This window comes from Trichechus manatus, unplaced genomic scaffold (genome assembly GCF_000243295.1).
Source record: "Trichechus manatus latirostris isolate Lorelei unplaced genomic scaffold, TriManLat1.0 scaffold00390, whole genome shotgun sequence".
NCBI lineage: Eukaryota > Metazoa > Chordata > Mammalia > Sirenia > Trichechidae > Trichechus > Trichechus manatus.
In genome coordinates, this window is record NW_004444326.1 from 119132 (window position 1) to 146446 (window position 27315).

At 36.2% G+C, this 27315-nt stretch overlaps 1 protein-coding gene across 1 annotated transcript in view; it reads right to left on the bottom strand.

Annotated features, from left to right (window-relative positions):
* Window positions 1–1303: 1303 nt before the first annotated feature.
* Window positions 1304–27315, bottom strand: part of LOC105756995 (spore wall protein 2-like) — a 33530-nt gene continuing 7518 nt past the window's right edge. The window contains exons 2-5 of the mRNA XM_012559917.1: window positions 24575–24595; window positions 22027–22047; window positions 1706–2907; window positions 1304–1618 (exon numbers count right to left, since the gene is read on the bottom strand). Coding sequence (XP_012415371.1) covers window positions 1304–1618; window positions 1706–2907; window positions 22027–22047; window positions 24575–24595 — 1559 coding nt within the window. The remainder of the gene's footprint in view (window positions 1619–1705; window positions 2908–22026; window positions 22048–24574; window positions 24596–27315) is intronic.

A 27315-nucleotide genomic window follows, 5' to 3' on the forward strand; every position in this document is an offset into this window, starting at 1 on the left:
CTGAGGGGCTCATCTTTCTGCACTATATCAGACAGTGTTCCTCTGTTATTCACAAGATTTTCATTGGCCAATTTTTTCAGAAGAAGACCATAAGGTCCTTCTTCCTAGTCTGTTTTAGTCTGGAAGCTCCGCTGAAACCTGTTCACCATGGGAGACCCTGCTGGTATTTGAAATATTGGTGGCATAGCTTCCAGCATCACAGCTACATGCAAGCCACCACAGTATGACAAACTGACAAACATATGGTGGTGGATATACTGGATATACTTTTTTCTGACTCACATAAAAGTAAATATTAAATGTTTAACATTGAATGCTTCCTTGGGTACCATCTGAAACTATCTTGCACACCAGAGGTGGTCTGGGTACTACACTTTGGGGAATATTGCTATACACAAATTCTCTGTTATATTCCTTGCCCTTAGAACATACTTTCCATGTTTTAACCTGGTTTTTCTGCAGTTCTTTCACTTCCTTTCCCAGTCAATTCAATTCAGTAAACATTGTGATTGGCACTGAGGATGTAGCTAATGATAAGATACAGTTTTTCCTTCAAGGAGTTTATACTCTGGTAGAGGAATTACCAAGCCAGGAGCCTAATAGAATATAAAAATCATACCTGTCTTTTTTAATGCCCAGCTCTAATTCTACTTCTTATGAAAGTCCTTCATGAATTACCCCTAGCCAAAGAGATTTTCCTCATCTGAAATTTTCCTGTTATATTTAGTGTACTGAATAATTTATTTTACACTTACCACTTAATAATGGCTTTTATTATTTATTCTTGTACTTTGTTTTTGTGTTCTCTTTTATATTTATCTTCTCCATGAAGATTTATTTTACATTCCTCTGTAAGGTTGCTATGAGTTGGAATCGACCTGCCAGCAATCGGTTTTTTTACTTTTACTTTTTTCTATGGATGTTGTACTTAGTAGCGACTCAATAAACAGCTGTTTGGTTAGACAAAGAAATACCATACTTCTTAAAGAAAAACAACTCTACATTTCTTTAATCAGAGTTTTATTTCAGAAAATTTGTATTGTCCTGACAATAATTTATTATGAATATAAACTTAGAAAAACTCACATTTGGAAGCTTATGTTTGAGACTGAGAAAGCTAAAAAGATGAAATTTCTAAAGGCTCTTTCAAAGGAACAAAACCTTGTGACTAAAGAGGATGCAAGGAGTCTATCATTTTTAATTTATACCACAGGTGACTGGAAGCTGGTTTTGAAGTTGATGTGTTGTAGTGAAATTATTCAATTCTCTTTTGTTCTTTATAAACTATGGTGCTATCTGTTCCTCAGTATGACCTTCTTTTACTTGCCCTTTTGCTCCAGGAAACCTCTTTCTGGCCTTTGTCCTTCTTGTCCTCTTTACTCCCCCTTTTTTTCACAGTACTCCTTTTCTTGTCCTTGCCCTCCTTGCCCTTGTCTGCTTTCTGGTCCTCATCTTCCTTCTTGTCCATGTCTTTATTATTCTCGTCCTTGCCCTCTTTCTTGTCCTCATCTTCTTCCTTGTCCTCCTCCTTGATTTCCTTATCCTCATCTTCCTCCTGGTCCTTGTCCTCCTTATCCTCATATTCCTCCTTTTCCTTGTCCTCCTTATCCTCATCTTCCTTCTTGACCTTGTCCTCCTCATCCTCCTCATCCTCATCTTCTTTCTTGTCCTTGTCCCTTTCCTTGTCCTCCTTATCCTCATCTACTTTCTTGTCCTTGACCTCCTTATCCTCATCTTCCTTCTTGTCCTTGTCCTCCATATCTTCATCTTCTTTCTTGTCCTCGTCCTCCTCCTTGTCCATGTCTTTTTTGTCTTTGTGCTTGTCCTCCTTTGTGTCCTCTTCTTCTTTCTTGTTCTTGTCCTCCTTCTTATTCTCATCTTCCTTCTTGTCCTTGTCCTCCTTCTTGTGCTCATCTTCCTTCTTGTCGTTGTCCTCTTTCTTATCCTTATCTCCCTTCTTGTCCATGTCTTTATTGTCTTTGTTCTTGTTGTCCTTCTTGACCTCATCTCCCTTCTTGTTCCCTTCCTCGTTTCCCTTCTTGTCCTTGTCCTCCTTTTTGTCCTCATCTACCTTCTTGTCCTTGCCCTCCATTTTGTCCTTATTCTCCTTCTTATCCTTTTCTTCCATTTTGTCCTTGGCCTCCTTTTTGCCTTTACCCTCCTTATTGTTCTTGCTCTCCCTTTTCCCCTTATCTTTCATATTCTTGCTTTCCTTTTCGTGCTTATCCTTCTTGTCCTTGCCCTCCTCTTTCTCCTTATCCTCCTTAATACCCTTATCTTCCTGCTTGTAGTTTTCTTCCTTCTTGTCCTCATTCTCCGTCTTGGTTTCACCTCTCTTCATGTCCTTGTTCTCCTTGTCTTCACCTCCCTTCATGACCTTGTCCCCCTTCTTGTCTTTACCTCCCTTCATGCTCTCATCCTCTTTCTTATCTTTACTTCCCTTCATGTCCTCGTCTTCCTTCTTGACTTCATCTCTCTTCTTGTTTTTATCTGTCTTGTTATCTTCCTTTTCATCCTTGTCCATATTCTCCTTTTTGTCTTCACCTCCCTTCTTATCCTTGTCCTCCTTTTTCTTCTTTTGTTCACCATCTTGTTCCTTCAGTTGGCCTTTGTCTATTTCCTTTTCCTTGCCTGTACCCTTCTTAGTATCTTCCTTTTCTCTCTTCTCTTCTTTACACTGAGTTTTCTTAGGAAACTCTTGAACTTTCACTCGAGTTTTCTGTTTTTGTCCCTTTTCATGGATATCCTCAGGACCCCTTACTTTTTTATACTGGCATTTAGGACCACTTTGGCGATTTTGTGATGAGACTGCCTGAATTCTCAAAGCAGTTTCCTGTTTTGGGGTCATTTTCCTTGCTTCTCTAGTGCCACTTTTTACTTCTGGTTTTGAATATCCTCTCAAATTACCTGAAAATATAACAAAGCATATAATAAAAGTGCATAGTTCATATCTTAAGTAATTTCTTTGAATTGCTATTTTTGTTATCAGACACTTTTGCATTAAGTTTGAGGCAATAAAGTTGTTTTCCTAATAATATAAAATGTGTAAAGCTGTATACACACACAGGGTTAGATAAGAGATCCTTGAAATACAAACTTTTTCAGAGACTTGAACTGAGAAAAGAGAAAAATATGGCAATACAGAGGAGTTGGGCAATTGCTCATTAGAATATGGCTAGAGACTACAATTAAGGAATAATAGATAATTAGCCTAAAAAAGAAGAGAAACTTTTTCTGAGAAAATTATACTTTTAAATAATGTTATGATTCCTTAAAGAAGCTCCACCACCCTTTGAGTAATAAGGATAATTGCTAAACCATCGCCTTTGAAAGAAAAGGAGGCTGAGACTTTCCTTGGCTATCTTAGGGGTTTTCAGGAAATTTGCATTAAAAGCAATTCAGAAATGGAAGTGTTACTTAAGGAAGAAAAACAGCTAGTTCTTGTAGTGCCCATGCTAAACAGAAATATTTATTGCTATGTGCTACAAAGCAAACTAGACAATATTTTTACAAATAGGAAAAATAGAGCATGATTATTTGTTTTATTGGAATGCATATTCTTTTAACTACATGTAAATGCATTTCATTATGTTTAATTTATCTTCAGTGTTTGCTTCTGTTGTGTTTCAGTGTACCTTTCCTTATTTCATATAGTGCAAATAATGGTAATAGATACTGAAATGTGGTAGAAAATATAATTTAAACAAGTAATGGAAGTAAGAGTTCTCTCTGAATTGGAAATGAATCAAGGGTTTAATGAGAGCTCATGTTGTTGTGCATCATACTGTCTTCCCTTGGTAAGAGAGTCTCAGATACAAGACACCGGACATTCAGATTTATTCATTTACTTCTGCCCATCTGTAAATTACATGTGCTCTTATTGGCTTTTCCTGATTTATCTGATAGGCTGAAGTCTAGGTGGGCGTTTTGTGTTTGAAAGTTGCATTATCCATACTGGGCACCCTTATTCCTCCCTTTCTGTATTTTATTAGTGAAGGAAAGTTAACTTTTGGGGAGCTGGAGCACATAGCAGCTTGGAAGTTGGGGTAATAAGCATGAATTGATTCATAATTTGTTAAAATAGGCTGATGATGTTGGGGCTAGGGAGATGGGTGAGCAATCACTATGAAGAACATCCTCAAGAGATATTCTAGCATAGAATGTGGGCATTGTGGAATAGGGTTAATTCTTGTTTTGAGAAGGCTAGTTAGACTGAATTTATGGTAGTAAAGTGACCATTGGATGATGAGTCAAGAAACATTTGAGTTCTTTTACTTATTATGTGGTCTTTGCCTGTGTTTACCTCATACTTCTGTGTGACCAAAATGAGATAAAAGACTTCAATGTGATTTTCAAAATTGTTAAAATAGTGTATGAAATATATATTTGAGTTTCACATTTTGCAGTACAAGAGGAATTTCTACTTTAAAATGTAATTACTATGTTGTTGTTAGGTGCTTTTGAGTCAGTTCTGACTCATAGCAACCCTATGTACCACAGAATGAAACACTGCACGGTCCTGTGCCATGCTCACAGTCATTGTTATGCCTGAGCCCATTGTTGCAGCCACTGTGTCAATCCATCTCATTGAAGGTCTTCGTCTTTTTCGCTGACCCTGTACTTTATCTAGCATGATGTTCTTCTCCAGGGACTAAACCCTCCTGACAACATGTCCAAAACATGTAAGACGTAGTCTCTCCATCATTGCTTCTAAGGAGCATTCTGGTTGTACTTCTTCCAAGACAGATTTTTTCATTCTTTTGGCAGTCCATGGTATATTCAGTATTCTTCACCAACAACACAATTCAAAGGGGTCAATTCTTCCGTCGGTCTTCCTTAGTCATTGTCCAGCTATCGCATGCATATGACACGATTGAAAATACCATGGCTTGGGTGAGGCTCGCCTTAGTCTTCAAGGTGATATCTTTGCCGTTCAACACTTTAAAGAGGTCTTTTGCAGCAGATTTGCCCAATGCAATGTGTCTTTTGATTTCTTGACTGCTGTTTCCATGGGTGTGGATTGTGGATCCAAGTAAAATGAAATCCTTGACAACTTCAGTCTTTTCTCCGTTTATCATGATGTTGTTTATTGGTACATCTGTGAGGATTTTTGTTTTATGTTGAGGTGTAATCCATACTGAAGACTGTGGTCTTTGATCTTCATCAGTAAGTGCTTCAAGTCCTCTTCACTTTCAGCAAGCAAGGTTGTGTCATCTGCATAACGCAGGTTATTAATGAGTCTTCCTCCAATCCTGATGCCCCATTCTTCTTCATATAGCCCAGCTTCTCAGATTATTTGCTCAGCATACAGATTGAATAGGTATGGTGAAAGAATGCAACCCTGACGCACACCTTTCCTGACTTTAAGCCACGCAGTATCCCCTTGTTCTGTCCGAACAACTGCCTCTTAATCTATGTACAGGTCTCTCATGAGCACAATTAAGTGTTCTGGAATTCCCATTCTTTGCAATGTTATCCATAATTTGTTATGATCCACACAGTTGAATGCCTTTGCATAGTCAGTAAAACACAGGTAAACATCTTTCTTGTATTCTCTGCTTTCAGCTAGGATCCATCTGACATCAGCAATGATATCCCTGGTTCCACATGCTCTTCTGAATCTGGCCTGAATTTCTGGCAGTTCCCTGTTGACATACTGCTGCACCTGCTTTTGAATGAACTTCAGCAAAATTTGACTTGCGTGTGATATTAATGATATTGTTCAATAATTTCTGCATTCGATTGGATCGCCTTTCTTGGGAATAGGCATAAATATGGATCTCTTCCAGTCAGTTGGCCAGGTAGCTGTCTTCCAAATTTCTTGGCATAGACAAGTGAGCACTTCCAGCACTGCTTCCATTTGTTGAAACATCTCAACTGATATTCCGTCAATTCCTGGAACATTGTTTTTCACCAAAGCTTTCAGTGCAGCTTGGACTTCTTCCTTCAGAACAATCAGTTCTGATCATATGCTACCTCTTGAAATGGTTGAACATCGACCAATTCTTTTTGGTATGATGGCTGTGTGTATTCCTTCCATCTTCTTTTGATGCTTCCTGCTTCGTTTAATATATTCCCCAGAGAATCCTTCACTATTGCAACTCAAGGCTTGAATTTTTTCTTCAGTTCTTTCCGCTTGAGAAATGCAGAGCATGTTCTTCCCTTCTGGTTTTCTATATTATAATTACTACAAAATCCAATGCCGTCAAGTTGATTCCGACTCACAGCAACACTATAGGACAGAGTAGAACTACCCCATAGGATTTCCAAGGAGTGCCTGGTGGATTTGAACTGCCGAACTTTTGGTTAGCAGCAGTAGCTCTTAACCACTACACCACCAGGGTTTCCATAATTACTATAGTGATCTTTAATTTAAAACATTTCGTGGTTAAAAGTATAAAAATTTTAATAAAAAAGGTAGGACAAAAAATATCATCCATAGTTCCACCACCCAAAGGCTACCATTTTTTATTTATCTTATTTTATACCTAAATGCTTAGATTTTATTTGGAATTTTTTTATATACTTATCGTCTAAGTATAACAATATTTTCAACAATTTTATGCCATATGTTTTATTCAATATAATAAGACTTTTTTATATTACAACTTTTTATAAAAAGTTTTAAGGGTGCTATGTTATTCTTTTAAATAGTAAATATGTCTTAAAATATTTTAGGTTTACACTATTTGTGAGACAGGGGTCCCTGGGTGGTACAAATGGTTAAGCGCTCTATTAATAACCAAAAGTTTGGTGGTTCGAACCTACCCAGAGGCGCCTCAGAAGAAAGGCTTGGTGATCTGCTTTTGAAAGGCTACAGCCTTGAAAACCCTACAGAGTGCAGTTCTACTCTGCACATATGAGGTTACCATGAGCTGGAATCGACTCGATGCAGCTGGTTTGGTTTTTTGAGTTTTGGAGTTATTGTTAGTAAAGTGTTTTTTTTTTTTTTTTAATTCTACTGTGTTTTAGGTGAAAGTTTACAGCAAGAATGAGTTTTTCATTCAAAAATTTTATACACAAATTGTTTTGTGACTTTAGTTGCAATTCCCACAATGTGTTAGCACTCTCCCCTTTTCTCTTTCTACCCTAAGTTTTCAGTGTCCATTCATCCAGTTTTCCCGTCCCTTCCCACCTTGTCATCTTTGCTTTTGGGCAGTTGTTGACCACTTGGTCTTGTATACTTGATTGAACTAAGAAACACATTCCTCACGTGTGTTATTGTTCGTTTTCTAGGCCTGTCTAATCTTTGGCTGAAAGGTGGACTTCGGGAGTGGCTTCAGTTCTGAGTTAGCAGGGTGTCCGGGGCCCATAGTCTCAGAGGTTCCTCCAGTAAGTCTGGTCTGTTTTTTTGTGTGTGAACTTGAATTTTGTTCTACATTTTTCTCCCATTCTGCCCAGGACCCTCTATTGTGATCCTTGTCATAGCGGTTGGTGGTTATTGTTAGTAAATTTAATAGTTTTGCTGATCCCTTAGGATAACCAGTCCTAAGATATCACTTCTTTAATCTTTTTTTTTAGTTAACAGATCTCACTCAATTTAGAAATCACTAGTGAGCTAGGGCTATTGAATAAGTACATCAATCCAAGGCCATGCTTGGGTAGAGTTGAAGATAGAGCAAAACAAAGTTCCCCAAATCACTTAGGATATCTGTGGATTCTAGAACTGAGAAACAGAGAAGGAACTTACCAGTGGGCATGGGAGATACTGCTAGAAAACAAGCAGACATAACACATTAGATTGTTTTTTGGTTTCAGTATGTAGTTTCTACTCATGGTATTTGCAGAGGCCCATTAGAAATGAGACCTTCAGGGAAGACCAAACCTTTCATTTTTTCCAGGAGCAATAAAATATGATATGAGATCATATATGTTATTCCTTCCTGTCAGGTTCCCAAAGTGTGTTGGGTCTAGAGGTATGGTGGGATGAGGAACCCTTGTTTAAGGGTTTTATTTCTTTTCTTAGTCCACAACTGAAACCTTTCAGTGAATTATTATACTGTCATGCAATTTAATATGTTCCCTTCTTTCCTTGGTTTCTCTTTTTTGACTGTTTTTCCTTTTTTTTTGTATGGACTGATTTTCTGTTGTTGATAAGCATTTAAAATTTTACTGGGAGAGTTTTCCTGTCTTGATTGTTTCCTGCTACAACACCATTAATAAGTTGATGGAATGCTTAGTCATGAACAAAGAATGGGAAGTATAGGTATTGAGTTTCTTCAGTTAGCAATAATGGCTCCCTCTAGGAAATGTGGAAGAATAATAACAAAATTGTGAAAGGGAAAAGATAATGTGTGTGTTTGGGTATGATTTTACTATAGATTTTTGTAAAATAAAAACTCAAATGTGACTCGGTCACATGCTCTTGAATATGATTATAAAGATGTTCTTAGGGAGGAAGCTCCAACCCTCTGTCTGTGGAGCTATAACCCTGCTCAGGGTACAGTTTTATGAGGAGGCAGAAGACATAAGTAGTTTTCATCATTTTTTTTCTCTCTCAGCCCCTATAAGAAATGGAAACCTATCAGAAACTGTTAAAATCCTTTTCAAAAATCTGTTTCACTGAATGTCATGCATTCTCTTTACTTTCCTGATTCCTTTACTCTCCTCTGTTCCCCAAAAAACTCAGGTGGTAATTTTCTAGTTTCTGTGTATGGTTCACTAGAAGCAGTTCTAGAAGATGACTTTCTTACATTTTACTCTTAGGTAGGTGAGTTATCTGTTTTCAGAATTAATCAAGAAGTTAAGGAGTTATTGAGTAAATAGCTAGAAGTGAAAACAGTGAATCTAGAAATTATTCCCAGGTCCCTTGGGAGATATGTATTTGTAGATACTGGAACTGAGAATTACAGAACTTACCAGTGGGTACTGAAGGTCCTGTGGAAGAAAACCCCAAACAATAGATTATTTTTTGATTCAGTGATCCAGTTCATTAAAAGTGTTTACAGTAAGATTTCATATATGTGACTTTTAGGGAAACCCAACCCTCAAAGTTAATAAATTGTAGGAAACTGTGGTGGGGTATTAGGTGGGGCTCTGGATGATGTGTCTCCATAACCTTGATAGGGTCAGCCAACCAAGGTAGTGTGGGGTGAGACCCTTCTAGTATATTCCTTTCTCCTTCGGTCTAGAGGTGAAAACCTTTAGGGGATAGTTTGTGGGGCCATCCCATTAAGTACCCCCTTCTTCTGGTTTTTCTTCTTTATCTTTCCTCTTCCCTTTCTTCCATTTAATATTTCTGTCAATCATGGGCTTTTAAAACATTATCAGTAACTTAAGTGGATGGTGAATAATAAAGACAGAAAGGGGTAAATATGAGCATCAATATAATCTTTTTCAGTATTAAAAATGATGTTTGTATTCAGGAGCTGGAAAGTGCAAATAACTATGTGTGTAGTTACTACTAAATCTTGCTAAAATAGAAAAGTAAATATCTTGGAATATGGTTTGAATAATATTTTTATCAAGAAGGAAGCACCCACCCTTCCATGTCTGTATCTACATGCTACAGTCCCATTCCATATAGCACTCTAGGAAGAGGAAATGGAGAGGAACCTATTCTATATTCTCCTTTCTCTCACTCTCTATAGGAATTGAAAACCTATCAGAAACTGTCAAAAACTCTATCTAATTTTGCTGATTTGAATTTTATGAACCCTCTTTCATTTTTCAGAAACCTTGATGGCACAGTGGTTAAGAGTTCAGCTGCTAACTAGTTTGAATCCACCAAGCGCTCTTTGGAAACACTATGGGGCAGTTCTACTCTGCCCTACAGGGTTGCTATAAGTCAGAATTGACTCGACGGCAATGGGTTATGGGTCTTTCATTTTTTAATGTCTTTGCTTCCTTCTTTTTTCTGTCTTTCTCTGTTACTGTAAACTCTGGTGGTAAATTAATTAGTTCTGCTAGCAACTTATTTTAATAAGTCATAGTAGATCACTTCTCTTTAGGGAATGTTCTTTCCATCAATAAACTAAATGATTGGGGGAAATACACTAAACTTCAAGGTTCAGCAGAGCTGGAACAGTGAGTGCAGAAGAAGTGGAAAGGATATCTGTGGCAATGGAGTTGAGAAACAGACAAACTTACCAGTGGGCACAGAGGACACTGTGGGGAAGAAAACAAAGATACAGACCAAAACAATGAATTAGATTATCTCTTGGGTCAAGAATCTAGTTCATCTTCATAGATTGGAAGGGCAATATCAGAAATGAGACTGTTGGGTCCCCGCCACCTCATTGCCATCACGTCAATTCCAACCCTATAGGACAGAGCAGAACTGCCCGATAGGGTTTCCAAGGCTGTAATCTTTACTGAAGCAGATTACCACTTCTTTTTCCCATGGAGTGGCTAGTGGGTTTGAACAGCTGACCTTTCGGTTAGCAGTCGAGCTCTTAACCAGTGTGCAACCAGGGCTCCTTGACTGTTAGGCACTCCCCCCCCCCCTTTTTTTCAGTCACTGTAAGATGAAATGTGAGATCAGAATCATTCTCTTTTTTTTTCTTTGCTCAATCTACAGGGCTGAAACCCTTCAGTGACATTTAATATTCCCTCTTTCTCTGCTTTCTATCATTTATCTTTGTCCTCATCCCATTTCCCCTGTTTCCTTATTACTATTTCTATCTTTGCTTTTTGGTTTTGTTAGTATAATACAATTTTCTGTTGTTCAGCCATTTAAACATTGGTAATGGCTGTCTCAGATACAGTTATTAATTCCATTTGTTACTCAGGGGAAGTTGCTCTTTCTATAGCACCACTAAATAACTCAGCCATATGCTGACAATGAGATAAAAGGAGAAATAAGAGATCAAGATTTTTTAGTGCTAGAAATGATGGTTCCCCAAACAGATACTTGTATACCAATGTTCATTCCAGTGTTATTCACAATAGCCAAGAGATGGAAACAACCCAAGTGTCAATCAACAGATAAATGGATAAACAAAATGTAGTGTATCCATACAATGAAATATTATTCAGTCATAAAGAGAAATGAAGTTCTGATACATGCTATGACATGGATGGGAAGTATAGGTATTGAGTTTCTTCAGTTAGCAATAATGGCTCCCTCTAGGAAATGTGGAAGAATAATAACAAAATTGTGAAAGGGAAAAGATAATGTGTGTGTTTGGGTATGATTTTACTATAGATTTTTGTAAAATAAAAACTCAAATGTGACTCGGTCACATGCTCTTGAATATGATTATAAAGATGTTCTTAGGGAGGAAGCTCCAACCCTCTGTCTGTGGAGCTATAACCCTGCTCAGGGTACAGTTTTATGAGGAGGCAGAAGACATAAGTAGTTTTCATCATTTTTTTTCTCTCTCAGCCCCTATAAGAAATGGAAACCTATCAGAAACTGTTAAAATCCTTGAAAACATGAAAACATGCTGAATAAAATAAGTCAGACACAAAAAGACAAATATTGTGTGATCTCACTTACATAAAATATCTAGAATAGGCAAATGCATAGAGACAGAAAGTATATTAGTGGTTACTAGGGGATGAGGGGAGGGAGGAATAAGAAGTTATTGCTTAATGGGTACAGAATTTGCTGTTTGAGGTGAAGAAAAAGTTTTGGAAATAGTGGTGATGGTCGCACAATTTGTGGATGTAATTAACGTCACTGAATTACACACTTAAAAATGGCTAAAATGGCAAATTTTGTTACATGTATTTTATCACAAACCACCCTATCCCCACCTCACCCCCCCCCCAAAAAAAAACTAGTGCAACTCTGATACCACACAGATGAGTGGAGAAAACAAACGATGGATATGGGACAGTGTATCAGTTCAGATTAAATTTGGCTGTGAGTGACAGAAAACCCAAAATGCCACTTGCTCAAACAAGATAGAATTTTATTTCTCATGCCATAAGAAAAGTTTGAGGTCAGGAGTCTCAGTTTTTTCTGTCTTGTTGCTCCGTCATCCTCAATACATGGCTCTTTGCCTCATGGGCCAAGATAAAAGGAAAAAAAGAAAGAGAAAAACAAAAAAGAAATGATAGCTCCTTTAGGAAATTTTAGGAACAATAATAATATAATACCTAAAGAGAAAAAGAAATTCTCTCTGTGTATCTTGTTACAGATTTTTCTAAAGCCAGAACACAAATAAATCTTTCAGAGTGTCTCGGAGTTTTTGAATGGTTTTAAAGATATATTACTCTGGATTCTAATGCATGTTTCTGCCTGGGCGGCTACAATCCCATTGTAAAGCTTGAAGAGAAAGGGAGAGAGGAAAGTCAGTTCTACTTTCTGTTTTCTTTCAGCCTCTATAAGAATTTGAAATCGTTTAAACTAACTTGTCTTTCCTGCATCCTCTTTGTTCTCCTAACTCCTCTATTTTCCCCTTTACCTATCCTTTTTACTTTCCTTATAAATTCTGGGGCAAAGCTTATTAGTTTTTGTTGATAACCCCTTTTAATCAGCCCAATGAGATAATTTGCCTACTATTTACTCTTTTGGAAAAGTGATGCCCCTCCTTTCAGAAAACATCAATAACCTAAGAGACAAATGGGTAAATACATCAATCTGAAGGTTTTCTCCAGTAATAGTGAAAATAATCAGTAGAGGAAAAGTTTTCCCGAACCCTCAGAATATCTGTGGATAGTGGAATTGACAATTAGGAAGAGAACGTACCAGTAGATATTAAAGATACTGCCAAAATGGGAGAATGAAGAAAACCAAAGACACAAGGGAAAGATGAGTCCAAAGGACTAATGGACCACAACTACCACAGCCTCCACCAGATTGAGTCCAGCACAACTAGATGGTGCTCGGCTACCACCACCAACTGCTCTGACAGGGATCACAATAGAGGGTCCTGGACAGAGCTGGAGAAAAATGTAGAATAAATCCAAACTCACAAGAAAAGACTAGACTTACTGGTCTGACAGAGACTGGAGAAACCTTGAGAGTATGGCCCCCAGACACCCTTTTAACTCAGTCACTCCTGAGGTTCACCCTTCAGCCAAGGATTAAACAGGCCCATAAAACAAATAATAATATTTGTAGCACAACTATGTATACAAGACTAAATGGGCACACCAGTCCAGGGGTGAGGATGAGAAGGTATGAGGTGACAGGAAAGCTGGATGAATGGAAATGGGGAACCCAAGGTGGAGAAGAGGTGAGTGTTCACACGTTGTGGAGTTGGCAACCAATGTCACAAAACAATGTGTATTGATTGCTTAATGAGAAACTACTTTGCTCTGTAAACCTTCATCTAAAGCACAATTAAAAAAAAATGATACTACCAAAAAGAAGCCAGAACAATATATTAGATTTTGTTTTCTAAGAATATAAATTCCTACATCATAGTCTTTGAAGGACAATATCAGAAATGAGATTTTTAGAGAGTACTGTACCCTTCTATTTTTTCAGTCATAGATGTGATATGCAGAGAGATTAGCTTCCCTTTTTTTATGAATCATGTCCCCTCATTGAGCATTGATATCCTTCAGTGGTTTGTTGTGATATTATTTTACATTAAAAAAATCGTTTTCTGTCTTTGCTTTTCTTCCTGTATACCTGACTCTTGCATTTTGTAATTTCTCTATCTTTTTAAATTTGTTTGGTATGTCTTTTAGAATTTCCTTAGAACTTACCAGGAGTTTGTAAATATTTACCTGAAATAAACCAAAGAAATAATTTAGGTTACATTTTCTAGATTAGTTACCGTGTCACCATTTACACCACGAATTAATTTTTTAGAGGATAACGAACGCTCTCAGTTACAGTAATGTGTTGTGGGCTCAGTATAACTACTTTAAGAATGGCTTTTGTTTTTTGGGTTTTATGAACCCTCAGTTTGGTAAGCCTTAAGGGACAGTTGAGAAGATGGAACCCATTCTAGTTTTTTACATCTTCCCTTAGTCCAGAATTGAAAGCCTTCAGTAGCCTGATATTTACATATTAACAAGTTCCTTCTTTCTTCTGCCACAACTGCTACTTCCCCATTCTTATTTAAATCATGAATATGTTTTTCATGATGAATTCTGATTTTTGTGGTAAACAAATTATTTTATCAGTGTATATGCCCCTTCATATTTATTTTCCTGTTAATCACAACAGTTTATTCTTTCTAAAATGACAGTAATACTCCAGCAAGAGAAATGAAGAAATAAGAACTCTCTTGTGCATAAGTGATAATATCAGTCTTCTAGATTGTTCAAGACCAAGGTATTTTTACATTGAGATGATGGAAAGGGATATTACTGAGTTACTACAAACTTTTCTAAAGTTAAAAATCTTAATCTGCTTTAGTATATTTAGTGTTGATAATCTTCTTTTCTTAAGAATATCAGTGATTTGAGTCCCAGGGCCAGCAAATCCTCCATAGCATGCTCTGTGGGGTTTTAGCCCTGGTTCAGGTAGAAGTTAAGAGGGCTGGGAAGAAAATTACTCCCTTTTCTCCAAAACTACCTTTTTCCACCCTCACTTTCTTGTTGGAAATTGAAATTCCTTAAAAGACTGTGACACTTGTCTTAATGTAAACCAAAGTTCCTTAAATTTATTAATTTCTATCAAATATCTTACTTTCAAATTATCTTTTCCACTACTTTTCTTTTCCCTTGTTTTTTCCAATGGAATTTTAAACATTTTAATTAAAAATGTATTAAATATCAGGAGGCATTTTTCTTATATCCTGCTCTTTCAATTGGTGTTTTAAACATTTTACTTTCCAAAAATTCATAAAAAAAACTGTGGGAATTCTAAGTAAAATGAAAGAAAAGAAGATAAGAGATATCTGAGTGTGAACTGAAATAGAGAGCCTGAATTGAAAATAAACATTTTGTGAAAAGTTCTCTGGATGTTATAGGATGCAGATTTATGCCAGAATTGTGAAATGCAAAGAAACTTACTCATGGGTACTGAAGTTGCTCCTAAAAAACAAAGACAAAAATAGTATAGATAAATTCCAAAATAATTTTTTCTTCTTGTATTAAATACACTGTTTCTTTCCTTATTCTTCCAGAAGTAACATAAAGAAAAGGGGGGGGGGCAGTTACAGGGTACCAAAGCAACCCTATTTGTATTTCTAAAGCAATCTGGCAACTTTGATTGGCCTGGAGGAAGGATAGGAAAGATGGCGGCCATTCCACACTTTCACATGTTTTCACAAGTTGAATCATTTCTGAAGCAGAATTTCTCAACATGTGAACTTTCCCACTTCTTTGTCATTCTCTCAGTTTTCCTCAAGTAATCTGCTCTTGCATCTCTAGCTCAGGGATGTATTTTCCCTTTCTTATTTTAGTTTGTTTTTGTATGTGTGTCAGAGTGGAAAGTCAATGTACTACTGACCAACAGGCTTAATATTTTTTCCCTGGAAATGATAACTTGCATACCTCTTTTTTCCTGTTAGTAAGGAACGTATAAAAATTATCAGTAATCTAGCATATATCAGAACAAATGGGAGAGGGACATATACTCGTTAAGCTTGGAAAGGCTGGAAATAGCAGCTCTTAGTATGGAAGACCAAAGTATACTGTGGGAAGAAAACAGCAAAGGAGTCAATGAGTAACACCAATTCTCCCAAAATAAAAAACGAAACAAAACATTTGAGGTTGCTTTGTGTGGAACGGAGCCCTGGTGGCACAGTTGTTAAGCACTTGGCTGCTAACCAAAAGATGGAACCCACCAGTTGCTCGTCATGAGAAAGATGTGGCGGTCTGCTTCTGCAAAGATTACAGCCTTGGAAACCCCATGAGGCAGTTCTACTCTGTCCTATAGGGTCACTGTGAGTCAGAATTGTCTCGATAGCAATGGGTTCAGTTTTGGTTTTGGTTCTGTGTGGAACATGTTGAATATAATCTATATTGGTAATCTATTTCTTCCTTCCTTTCTTCATCCCTTCATTTCTTTGATGGCTCTGTCAATAAATATTTATTTATTAATCATCCACTATGTTCCAGGAACTGTGCCTGGCACAAGGGACTCAGCCCTGAGTGAGAACAACAGACTCCCTTTCTTTTCAGATCTTTCAGAAATTAGAAACACGAGTCAGAAGCTTTAGGTTGTGTGCAGATGTGTTTTACTTCCATATGGGGTAAAATTAAAATAAAAAATGAAAATAGTTTCGTTGAATCCATTGATGCATATTTTATACCTGTACTATTCTGTTGAATAGAAAAACACCAATGGGAAAACTGTATTTCAAAGGCATGAAAATGATAATAGCCTGGTCTTATTTTAGAAATGGGCATGCACAGACAGCTTCCTAAATTTACATTCTGAAATCAGATCTTAGATTATTTCAGAAAGCAAAACTGAGTTTATTCAACAGTCTTCAATAGGGAGTTAAAATTCAGGGCCTCCTAAATTTAAGCATCACTTAAATTTTCCTTCTTTCATTTGTCTTTTCACTCATTCATCTTTTTTTTTTATAAATACATATTGAAACTGGAAATATGTTATTTATTATTATCAGGCTATTATTATCCACAGGAGAATTAAAATTTTTTACTCTATATTCATTCTCTTAATCAGTGGTCTTCTCATAAAAAAAACTAGAATTCAGAAGTTGTGGTGACCTTGTGGTCTGTTGTAAGGCGAGTGGATAATAACTTCCTCTTATAGTTACAAAGAAAACAAACAAACAAGCAAAGAAACAAACTTTAAGTGTTTTTTTCCTGGGACTTGGAGAATGATTTCTTATGATACTATTCTAAAGGGAGATTTTGCATTCCTCTGCTGCATTGTTTAGGATCTTTGGCTTGTGTTTGTTAGGATATCCCTCCTTAATTCTATCTTTTTTTCACCACAAATATTGGAAAACTGGTTCCATGTCAAAATACATCCACTTTTCACTGAGAGACGCTTTAAGTATGAAGTGGTCATAACATGTATGGCTGCCCTCTGAGCTTTGTCATCAAAATTGCTTTCAAAATAATTTTTCTAAAATGCAGTACAGATTATGTGCTTTTCAAAAAATCTTTCTAAGACTCAAACTTCTAACATGACTTATAAGGTCCTTCATAATTGGGCCTTATATGCTTTTCCAACCTCCTCTCCTTTTGACACAAGTTACCTTCCCTTCCCCACGGACCCAACATGGGAATCAGATGGAGATGATGTTGAGAGAAAACTCGAGGATATTCAGTTTATAAAATCTCAGTGTTTCTCTACCTGAGATACATTTGAACAACATGTTGCCTGACTTCCATGAAGTATGCAATGTTCTCTCTCAATAAAATCCTAGACGCTTCCTTCCAAATAGCTTTTACCTCCTCTTGTATTATTTTAAGTTGCTTTATTACCCCAGGAACCAGGGCTTCTCAGATTTCTAATAAAGTTCTATATATTTATGAGCTGACATTTTGAAGTTTGCTTTCAGAGTAAGTTTATATGGTAACTAACATTATTATCTGCATTTACCTATGATTGTTGAACTCATCAGTAGGCATTGAAAAGCAAATCAAAAAAACAAAAAAGAATTTCTTGTGCCAATCAGAATGGCAAAAATTAGAAAGAGAGCTAAAACCAAGTGCTATGCAGAATGGGGCAAACAGAACATCCCCCCTACTGCTGGTGAAAATGTAAATTGTTTCATTAGTTATAGAAAGCAATCTGAAAATGAAATTAAGTGTTTGTATGCCTTATCTATCACAATACCACTCTCAGGTGTGCCTTCTAGAGAAATAACTCAGAAGTTCAAAGAGAACGTGATCTAGATCATTGATGTAAGCAGGGAATTGTGGTGACCTTGTGGTCTGTTGTAAGGGGAGTGGATAAGCACGGTGTGGTTGGTGTATACTGGACAGTAAATAGTATGCAGCAATTAGAAGCAACTAGTGAGTGACATGGATAGATTTATAAAATAAAATTAGAAGCAACTAAGAGGCTGATTATAGGGTGACATATATAGATCTTGAAAATAAAATGTTAAGTGAAAAAAGTAAGAAATGGAGTAGAGCTATAGCAGCATACATTTTTTTTATAAATGAAAACACATATGTTCCCTAACAGCATTACATGTTTTAAAATGATAGGTGTAGATTCAAGTACACAGTCCAATTCATTAGAAGATAGAGGAGGGGGTGGGGGCCACCAGAGGATTTAAAAATGTATAAAAAATGTGATACTGATGAATAGGATGCAACAGAGATGAGGAGGTTGAAGATTCAGCAAAGAGTGGGATGATTAATGGAGAGAGCTCTCAGGATTGGGTAGAGTTGATGGAACAGATCACAGGGGGAGGAGCTGATCTTTGATAGAAGAGACATAGTTGCCATTGTAACAGGTGGGAAGAGAAATGGATGGATTCTACCTACAGGATATTTAGTGGGAGAAATCTGGGCATTGCATGTGATGTTTTTTATTTTTCTTTTTTCAACATGATGCGTGGCCCCTGTGGAGAGAGACGTAGGGAGTGGCTTTTGCTCCACTGAAAAATAACCATAAAACTTAATAATAGTCTTGTGCACATAGCAATAGACTATAGAAGTACAGTTATAAATAAGATAATGTACTTACTAGGAATTGATGAGACTTTTGCTAAAATAAAAACACAAACGGTTATTTTTTTGTTTCAGCTATTAAGTGTGCAACATAATTCCCCCGTAAGTATTCCTTGGGGAGTCATAAAATGACACTGGAGAAGCACAAATACTTTTGCATCACTTAATTTGATGCTGTGATTCCTAGCAAGGTGGTCTATGAAACATGTAAAATATGCAGTCTCAGGGGTGGAAGGAACTTCAGTTCTTCATTCTTAGATGCACCCACCTGCTGTGGGTTCCCCTCTATAAAATCTCTGCCAGCTAGGAAACTTATGTTTGGGACTCGGCATGAAAGAGGAGCTCATTACTTTGTACATCCCTTATTTTTCAAATAGCTCAGAATTTATATAGTTTATATACACACATATTATCAAAGAGTTCATTCTTTCCCTCAGCCTCTCATGTACTTTGAGAGCTTGCAGAGACTGTCAAAAACTCTGCTTATTTCATTTTCTTCCACTTTAATATTTTTCATTCCCCCCCTCATACTAGTCTTCTTTTTCAATTACTCCCTTGTTTGAAGAATGGATGACTAATCTTAGAGTCTTTTGTATTGTTTTTTAAACTTATTTTTGTTCCTCAGTTGATTTTTCTCATTCAAAAATTCATCAGGAGCTGGTTTTTAATTGGCATGAGGAGCAATTGAAAAAATAACAGGGTCTGAAAAAACTATTGAAAAAAATTAAATGGAGAAACCCTAAGAGTATGGCCTCCGGGTACCCTTTTAGCTCAGTAATGAAGTCACTCCTGAGGCCTTCATCTGAAGTACAAAAAAAAAAAAAAAACCCAAAAACTGAAGAAATAACTTTCAGCCTATTATTTAAACTAAAATTTCAATGATTGAGAAAAAGAAAAAAATAACTTACCAACTGGTTCAGCAAATCCTAATTCAGAGAAAAAGCAATTGTCACTTCTAATTATAATGCAATATATTATTGAATTAACAACCAATTCTTCCATGGTTAGATATTTGGACTCTTTTCTAGATCTTAGCTATGATACTTATTTAGTTGTAAATATATTTCTAGAAATTATTTTCCTTTTCCTTTGTTTCATATTCTCAGTTTATTCTTTCTATAAACCATTTGTGTTTAGTTTCAATATAATTGTCAATAACAGTAAAATTCTTGGCTTTTGCTCCACTGAAAAATAACAACCATAAAAATTAATAGTAGTCTTGTGCACGTAGCCATGGACTATGGGAACAGAATTATAAATATGAAGGTACTTACTAGGAAGTGGTGAGATTTCGTAGTGATAATGCACAATTTGGAAGTATGAGTTAAAGCAAGTAAAAAATTATTTTGGACACTTGTCACTTCTAAATCTAGACAAAGTTTTTTCACTATAGCATCACTGACTTTGTCTCTGCTTATGTAATACAAATTAAGAAATCTATCCCAGTAGTTAAAATTTGAATGTATTTAGCTATTCAAATAAACTGAAGGTTAATACTTCTCCAAATGTTTATTGAGTTACTGAGGCTTAATACTTCTCCAAATGTTCAGTGCTTGTACTTTCTATTGCGTGAATTAACTGTACATGTTCTTCAACCATTTATCAATAGGAAAGTTGTTGACCTATAAAAATGACACAAACATTTTTGGTAGGTCAAAATTGTACTAGCATCTATTGTATCAATTCTACTCTGTTGCTTTGAAGGAATCTGTATTACACAGTAAGTGTTGTTGGTGTTTTCTTGTTGTGTTAAGGTATGGATGGTTAAGGTTAGGGTTCCCTTACCCTGGTGGAAGAGCAACGTAAATTGTCTTCCTGGAGCCCATTTAAGCTTTTCCTTTGTCATCCATTGCAATAGGCTTATACCATTTTGGGGCCTGCCAAGAAGTCATACAATTTAATCTCTTTTCTCCTTGTTACGCTTTTATTAACTAGCCCATCTCTTTGCTCATGCTTATGAATATCACCTTGGAGTCAGCATCAAGTAGTGGTTTGATAGGGATAGTATTTCTCATAACATGTATAATCTATTAGTTGTTGCTTCTTAATATTTAACAATATCATCAATTATCTATATCACACAGAGAAAGTTTAGAGAAATGTTAGTATTGAAGTTTTACACTGTTAACACTGTAATAGCAATAGAGAGCAAAATTAGCTTACATTCTATAGTATTTAGCATTTGAAAAAGAACTTACTGATTATTGATGAAGGTTCTTTAAAAGAGAAAGAAAAATAAGACATGAATAATGTATATAGTATATTAAAATATAGCAAATAAATACATTTCTTTAGGTTTGTGAGTTAGAATAAAATTGTCCCTCATGCAATTTTCAGAGGGTGATTCCAAAAAGAAAAGGCAAGGGAGTTTCAAAACAGTTGAGTCCATTTGTGTTTAATGAAATATCATTTTAAGAGGTGATTCATCTCAGAAATTTTCATGTTCTATTTGAAAGGCCTCTGTTGAGATAGGCTATTCCTTTGTACACTTTACTTTTCTTATCCAGGCAAAAGAGAAAATTCAAATCTTTTAAGAGAGCTCTATAGTGTTTCTGTATTTAAAGTTTTACCTATTACCCTTTACATTCAAAGTCGAATTCTTGTCTTCTATACAGCTTTTTTATACATTTTGTTTTGAAAGGGTTTTTATTTGTTTTGTGGCATGTAGTTTTATAATAAGTGCCTTTAAGCTTTCCTTCAAATTGTCAGTAATCTCTATGAAGACTCACTAACGTGAGGGGAACACAGAAAGCATAACAATAACATTGCGATTTGCAAAGTTGATTATGGCCAAGGCCAGACTTAGATCTATCATGAGATCTTCATGCACATATTTTTCCAGACACTACTCATAGAAAAGTAACTTACTAGAAATTTTCTCAGCAGTTCCTGAAAAACAAACAAAAATAAACAGAGTTGTTTGACCTACTACCTTATGCCTACCCAAAATATGTCTTTGTGTTGTTTCAATATTTAGTTTCCCTAGAACATAAAGTGTCCAAACCAGCTACTATGATTTTATAATTTGGAAGTCCTAGCAGAAACATAGGTATATAGACCATTCTTGTATTCACTCTTCCTCTTTTTTTTATCCTTTTAACGATACTTAGTGTACCGTGTATAAAGTTTAGATGCTGCTTTAATTATTTCCTTCTTTCCCTCCCCACCTTTAATTCCATAATTAATATCCTTTTCCTTCTTCCAATTTATTTAAAACATCGTTATTGTTTTTTTTCCCTGTCCTAGCACGAATATGGGTCAGAATCGACTCAACGGCAATGAGTTTAGCGTGAACATTCTAATTTTTTTCAATGGACTTAAGTTTCCTTGCTACCACAATATAGTTCTCAGTTTATTTTTTGCACAAATCTGTGGGGTTCGATTACAAGTTAATCACCAATACCTCTAAACTTATTGGCTTTTTATCTTCTAAAAATGAAAATGTGTTAATAGAATGTATGCACGCTGTATTAGTCCAGTGTATACTAGTGTTATGGTGACCTTACGTACATGTGTCAGCTGACTCAATGGCAAATAACAATACTAGTGTTGTAAGTAAGATAAACTTACCGGGAGGTGGTACAGCTTTTCCTGAAATATAAAACAAATAAACATTAACCTATTTCATTAGTCTATTATTGGGCTTAAACACTGCTAATTTTCCCCTGGGAAGTCTTTTGAAATGACATACAAGAAACATTGAAACTACAGTCACTTTGATACTGTAAATCCAGACAAGGAAGCACTTTTTTAAGAGTGTAAAATATGCAGTCCTGGGATAGAAAAGAATCTTAAAGGAACCTTAGCCTACCCCATCAAATATATTTAACTACACACAAACGCACACACACACATTCAGGTTTTCTTTGCAGCCTTTGAGACCTTTCAGAGAATGGAAAATCACTGCTTATTTAACCTTGGTTGTTTCTTTAATTTTCCTGTGTTTATTTTCTCTTTTCCTTTTCTCTTACTGTGTTTTGTTTTCTTCCTTTGTTCCAAGTATCCTCCATTATTTTGAATAAGAAAACCAGACCAATCTCAGAATTTTTTTGGGCTGTGTTTCATCTCTCCCTTTTAAAATTAACAGACTTTTCCCTGTCAGAAAAATCCAGTGGGGGATGCTTGGAAGTTGGAATGCAAGTCAGTGAAAATAAGATCAGGTTCTGCATAACAGAATTGAAAAGCATAACACTGAAGAAATTAGTTCTAGATTCTCTTTTAGATTAAAGGGCTCAATAGTTGAGAATAAAATAAGTGACTTACTGGTTGGTTCAGCAAATCCTAATTTAGAGAAAAAGAGTTGCCATCCATTATTAAAATATAATATATTATTGTATTAATAGCCAAGATATTCCTCTATAGTTAGCTAATTGGGCCTTTCCTAAATTTTGGCTAAAACATTTAGCTCAGTTATAAATAACTTGCTACAATATTTTTTTCTTTTGTAATATTTTCTTTGGTCATGTCCAATGTTAATCATTTTGAAATCCTGTCACTTACCTGAAGAAAAACATGTTTCTTTACTACTCCAAAAACATTGAGTTTAGTCTTGCTCATCCAATAAGCACCAAATTATAAATTACCAAGGTTATAATGTGCATTTATTTAATAATTAACATTTATTCTTGCAGTTTTCTCTTGTGTGGTTTCTGTGTTCATGTTCTTTAACTATGTAATCTCCATTTGCCCCTTGTAGCTCTATAATGAGTACATAGATGTTTGGGATTTCAAATTGGTTAACCCTTGCTTACCATAGTAATCACATTATTTTTTCTACCAAATTTGATGACTTCATGGTCTCTTAATTTTGTGGAAAAAAATAAGTGAATTTTCTCTCTGGGGCTCATTTAACTTATATTTGTCACCTTTTCCCATAGGTTATTACCATTTAGAAATCTAGCAAAAATTCTTATGCTTTAAACTCCTTTCTCCCCAGCCGACTCAATGGCAACTAACAACAATGCTGGTATTTTAAGTTAGATAATAAACTTACCAGAAGGTGGTACAGCTCTTCCTGAAATACAAAACAAACACTTTTATTCTCTTGACTTACTTATGTGTATGATTATAATTTTATGTTTGATATGACAAGAAATTTAAATGATTATCCAGTAATCAGTGTGCTTTAATTCAGACACAATTAAATCTATAATATCCTATCCTTTTGTCCCCCCAAATTCATGGACTTCCCATGTGCATAACACATTTACCCTATCACATTATCCCCAAAAGTCTTAACCTATTCCAGCATCAGCCCTAAGTCTAACATCTCATCTTCTGAATTATCTAAATCAAGCATGGGTGACACTCTGGGTGTTCCATTCTGGGGCAAAATTCCTTTCCGTCTGTGGATCTGTGAAACCTAGAAAACAAGTTATCTGCTTCCGAAGTATAATCGTGAACCAGGGATAAGGGAGATGGAATTTCCTTTCCAAATGGGAAAAAAAGGAGGGAAAGAAGGGGTCCCAGGTATTAAGCAAGTCCAAAACCCAAAGTCACAAATAGTAGTGGTGCAGCTAGGCTCCAAGCCAGGCAATCAGACTTCAGAACCTCTAGGCCAAATAAGATCATGTTTACAGGTACAAGGGTTAGAACTTAACACATATTTTGGGGGGCCAAAATTATATCCCATAACATCTTACTATATAGGAATTGAGGCTAGAACGAAAGCTCATTTTAAGAGCTCGCCCCATTTTGCAGATTTTAGTGTCCTTTATTGGAGGACATGTGCTGAGACCTTTGCAGAAGCAGGTAAATTCCTTTGGGTGCCTTTATGTTCCCTTCTAGTGCAGGCAGATGGTGGAAAAGCTTTTAGGAAAGTGGTAAGTTGTTTAAGCACTTTTACTTTATTATTTTTTTTATCACTGTTGTTTCTCAAACTGGACTTTCCTCCTCTATATAGATTCCAGTCTATAGTGATGCAAGTTTTAATATTTTATATATGTTTAAACTTTTTTGCAAACTGTTACAATCTAAAAAAGTGCTGATTAATGGATAAAGGATAGGGAACCTAGAATGGAAAATAAGAATATTATAATTTACAAAGTGATATTATAATGCTCTTCATGCACTTGTATCTCCTAAAATATTCAGATTGAGATACAGGAAAATAACTTACCAATTGATTTCTTGGCCATTCCTAAAATACAGAAACAGATAAGTGAGTATGGTTGATTGGTAGGAGACTAAGGGTCTCCCTATTTTGTTTTTCATTTTGGCTGTATTTATTATTTTTATGTTAATCATTGTTAATATTTCTTGCTAATTAACAAAAATCTGGTATTGGAAAGGAGTAGTGGATGCTGTGCCTGGCCTTAAAGGACTTGATAGCCTTGTAAAGTTCAAATTGGCAGTCATGTTGACAAATGATTACGGAAATGAGGTAAGTATTCTATTAAAGGGGTGAACAAGGAAAAGGCAGGAGAAATAAAAATAAGGATATTTGAAAAGCTGGGCATCTTAAGAGCTAGTATTAGCAACAGTAAACCTAAATTGACCCTAAATTAAAGCTGAGGAAAGAAAAGATCCCATTCTATCTTCTCTTAGCTCTTTCTAGAATAAAACAGAAATGCATGCCTGGGAGGTCACTAAAGATTTTGATAGTAGGGTTGCCTTTAACAAATGTAGAGCACTAAGTAATAATCATTAATTTTATTCATCTTTTACTGTTTGCCAGGCATTGTTCTAAATTAATAGCCAATTTAATCCTCACAATGATCCTATTATTATCATTTCACTGATGAAGAAACTGGGTCTGGGTAGGTAAAGTGAATTGCCCAAGATCACACAGCTATTAATTTGAACCAAAGCAGCCAAGACCCGGTGAATCTGCCTTCCAACATGGCATGCTGCTTCCCAGAGCTCCATGATGGCTATATTTGTACTATAATATCACTGCTCTGAGTCTCTCTCTCTCTCTTTTAAAAAAAAATTTATTTTCTAGACTTTAAAAATTCTCACTTTCCTTTTTTTCTTTAAAAAAAATGTGTGGGTGTGCGTGTTTAATTGCCTTCTCTGAGGCCAGAGAGGTACTACTAACTTGGACTCAGTCAAGGGCCTAATGACCACCAGATCTGAAACTGGAATCCAGGTTTGTTTGACTCCAAGTTTCCTCTACGATTTTACCTCTTTCCAGGCTTTCTAGACGTGGGAAAAGAGGGTGAGCCTCCTCCATTTATTTGATAAGTGTCTATTAAATATCTGCCATGTCCCAAGCACAATACTGGGTACTGGAGAGGAGTAGCAGATGCTGCTTGGCCTTGAAGTCTCATAAAGTTGAAGTTAGCAGTTATGTTAATAAATTATTATGGAAATGTGGTAAGTACTCTATTAAAGGGGTGAGCAACCAAAAAAACCCAACCCGTTTCCTTTGAGTCGATTCCGACTCATAGCAACCCTATAGGACACAGCAGAATGGCCCCACGTGGTTTCCAAGGAGCAGCTGGTGGATTTGAACTGCCAACTTTTTGCTTAGCAGCCTGAGCTCTTGACCACTGTACCACCAGGGCTCCGAGCAAGATACTAGAGAAGCCTTAAACAGGACCCCGTTTAGGATGTCGTAAGATCACTACTTAGGCAAAGGAGCCTGGTTCAATGGGTTTTGGGTATGCTGCAAAAAGACATCTTTCCATTGAACCTTAGGTCTTGTTTCATTATTTATCCACCATCCCTCCTTACTTTCAACCTCTACATTTGTTTTATCTTCTCTGGGTACATACAATACCTCATTTCTTTCCCACTGTTAGTTTTGTGATTCCTTGGATAATGTGTTATCATATTGTTTTCCTTCATGGCCCACATTCTTAGAAAATTAATTTATAATTGTTGTTTCCTTTCCTTATTTTCAATTTGTTCTCCAGCTAGTAGATTTTGTCTGTATTACTCTTTGAAATTTCTCTTGTTGGGTCACTAATTAAGAAATGATAATGTGGGAAATGGAGTGCACCACCACAGAGAGATGGACAACACAGCTCACACAGTCCATGGCTCACTCACATCACAGGGTTTCTTGGAACAGTCTACAAGGAACTTAAACTGCCTTCTCTGAAAATTCTGTTGTTGACTCAAGGAAAAGCTCCTCCTTTTCTTGATAATTCTCAGCCAGTCAACTTACCCAAGGACCAAGAATCAAGACTCTCTGTACCATAGACCATCTATGGTTTTTGCTTTTATAAATCTTTCCTTGGAGGTCTAGTGGCACAGTGGTTAAGAGCTATGGAAATCTTTCCTTTGCCATGAAAGGCTAGTCTGTCCCATTTAAGAGCAAATTGTTAGCTACAGTCTGTCTTCGAATTATTCTTCGACATAATGGCTTCCCTTTTGCTGGGTTCAGCAGTTACTTCACATTTCTCACATTTGTTTATCTGCTATGAGTACTTTGATGACTACTCTCTTCATAAACCTCTAGGATAGGCTGGCTTCTTTGATGTGATTGCTCTTGTTTTGCCTGTTGTATCTTCAGTTTTCTTTTGCAGACTACTTCTCTGATTTTTCTTCCATTTGTCCCTAAAATGCTGGTTTCCTCAGGATGTTGCCCTTTTCCATTCCCTCCACAAATGCTGTCTGTGTTCTCACTCACATTTACAGTTTAATATACTCATGATTTCCAAAACGAATACTTTAGCTTAACCATTTCTCAGTGCCGTGGGTCTGTGCTTCTTTCTGCTTGTTAGGCATCTCCTTAATGGTGTTCTGTAGTTATCTAAAACAGCCCAAGTTCAAGACGAAATTAATTTTTTTTTGTTTGCTCCCGTACTGCACTTTTTCCTGTGTTTCTCTACTCTGATGAATGGCTCTGCCATCTAACCAACTTACCCAAGTACCAAGCAACAGAAACCTGGGGCTCATCCTACACTGCTC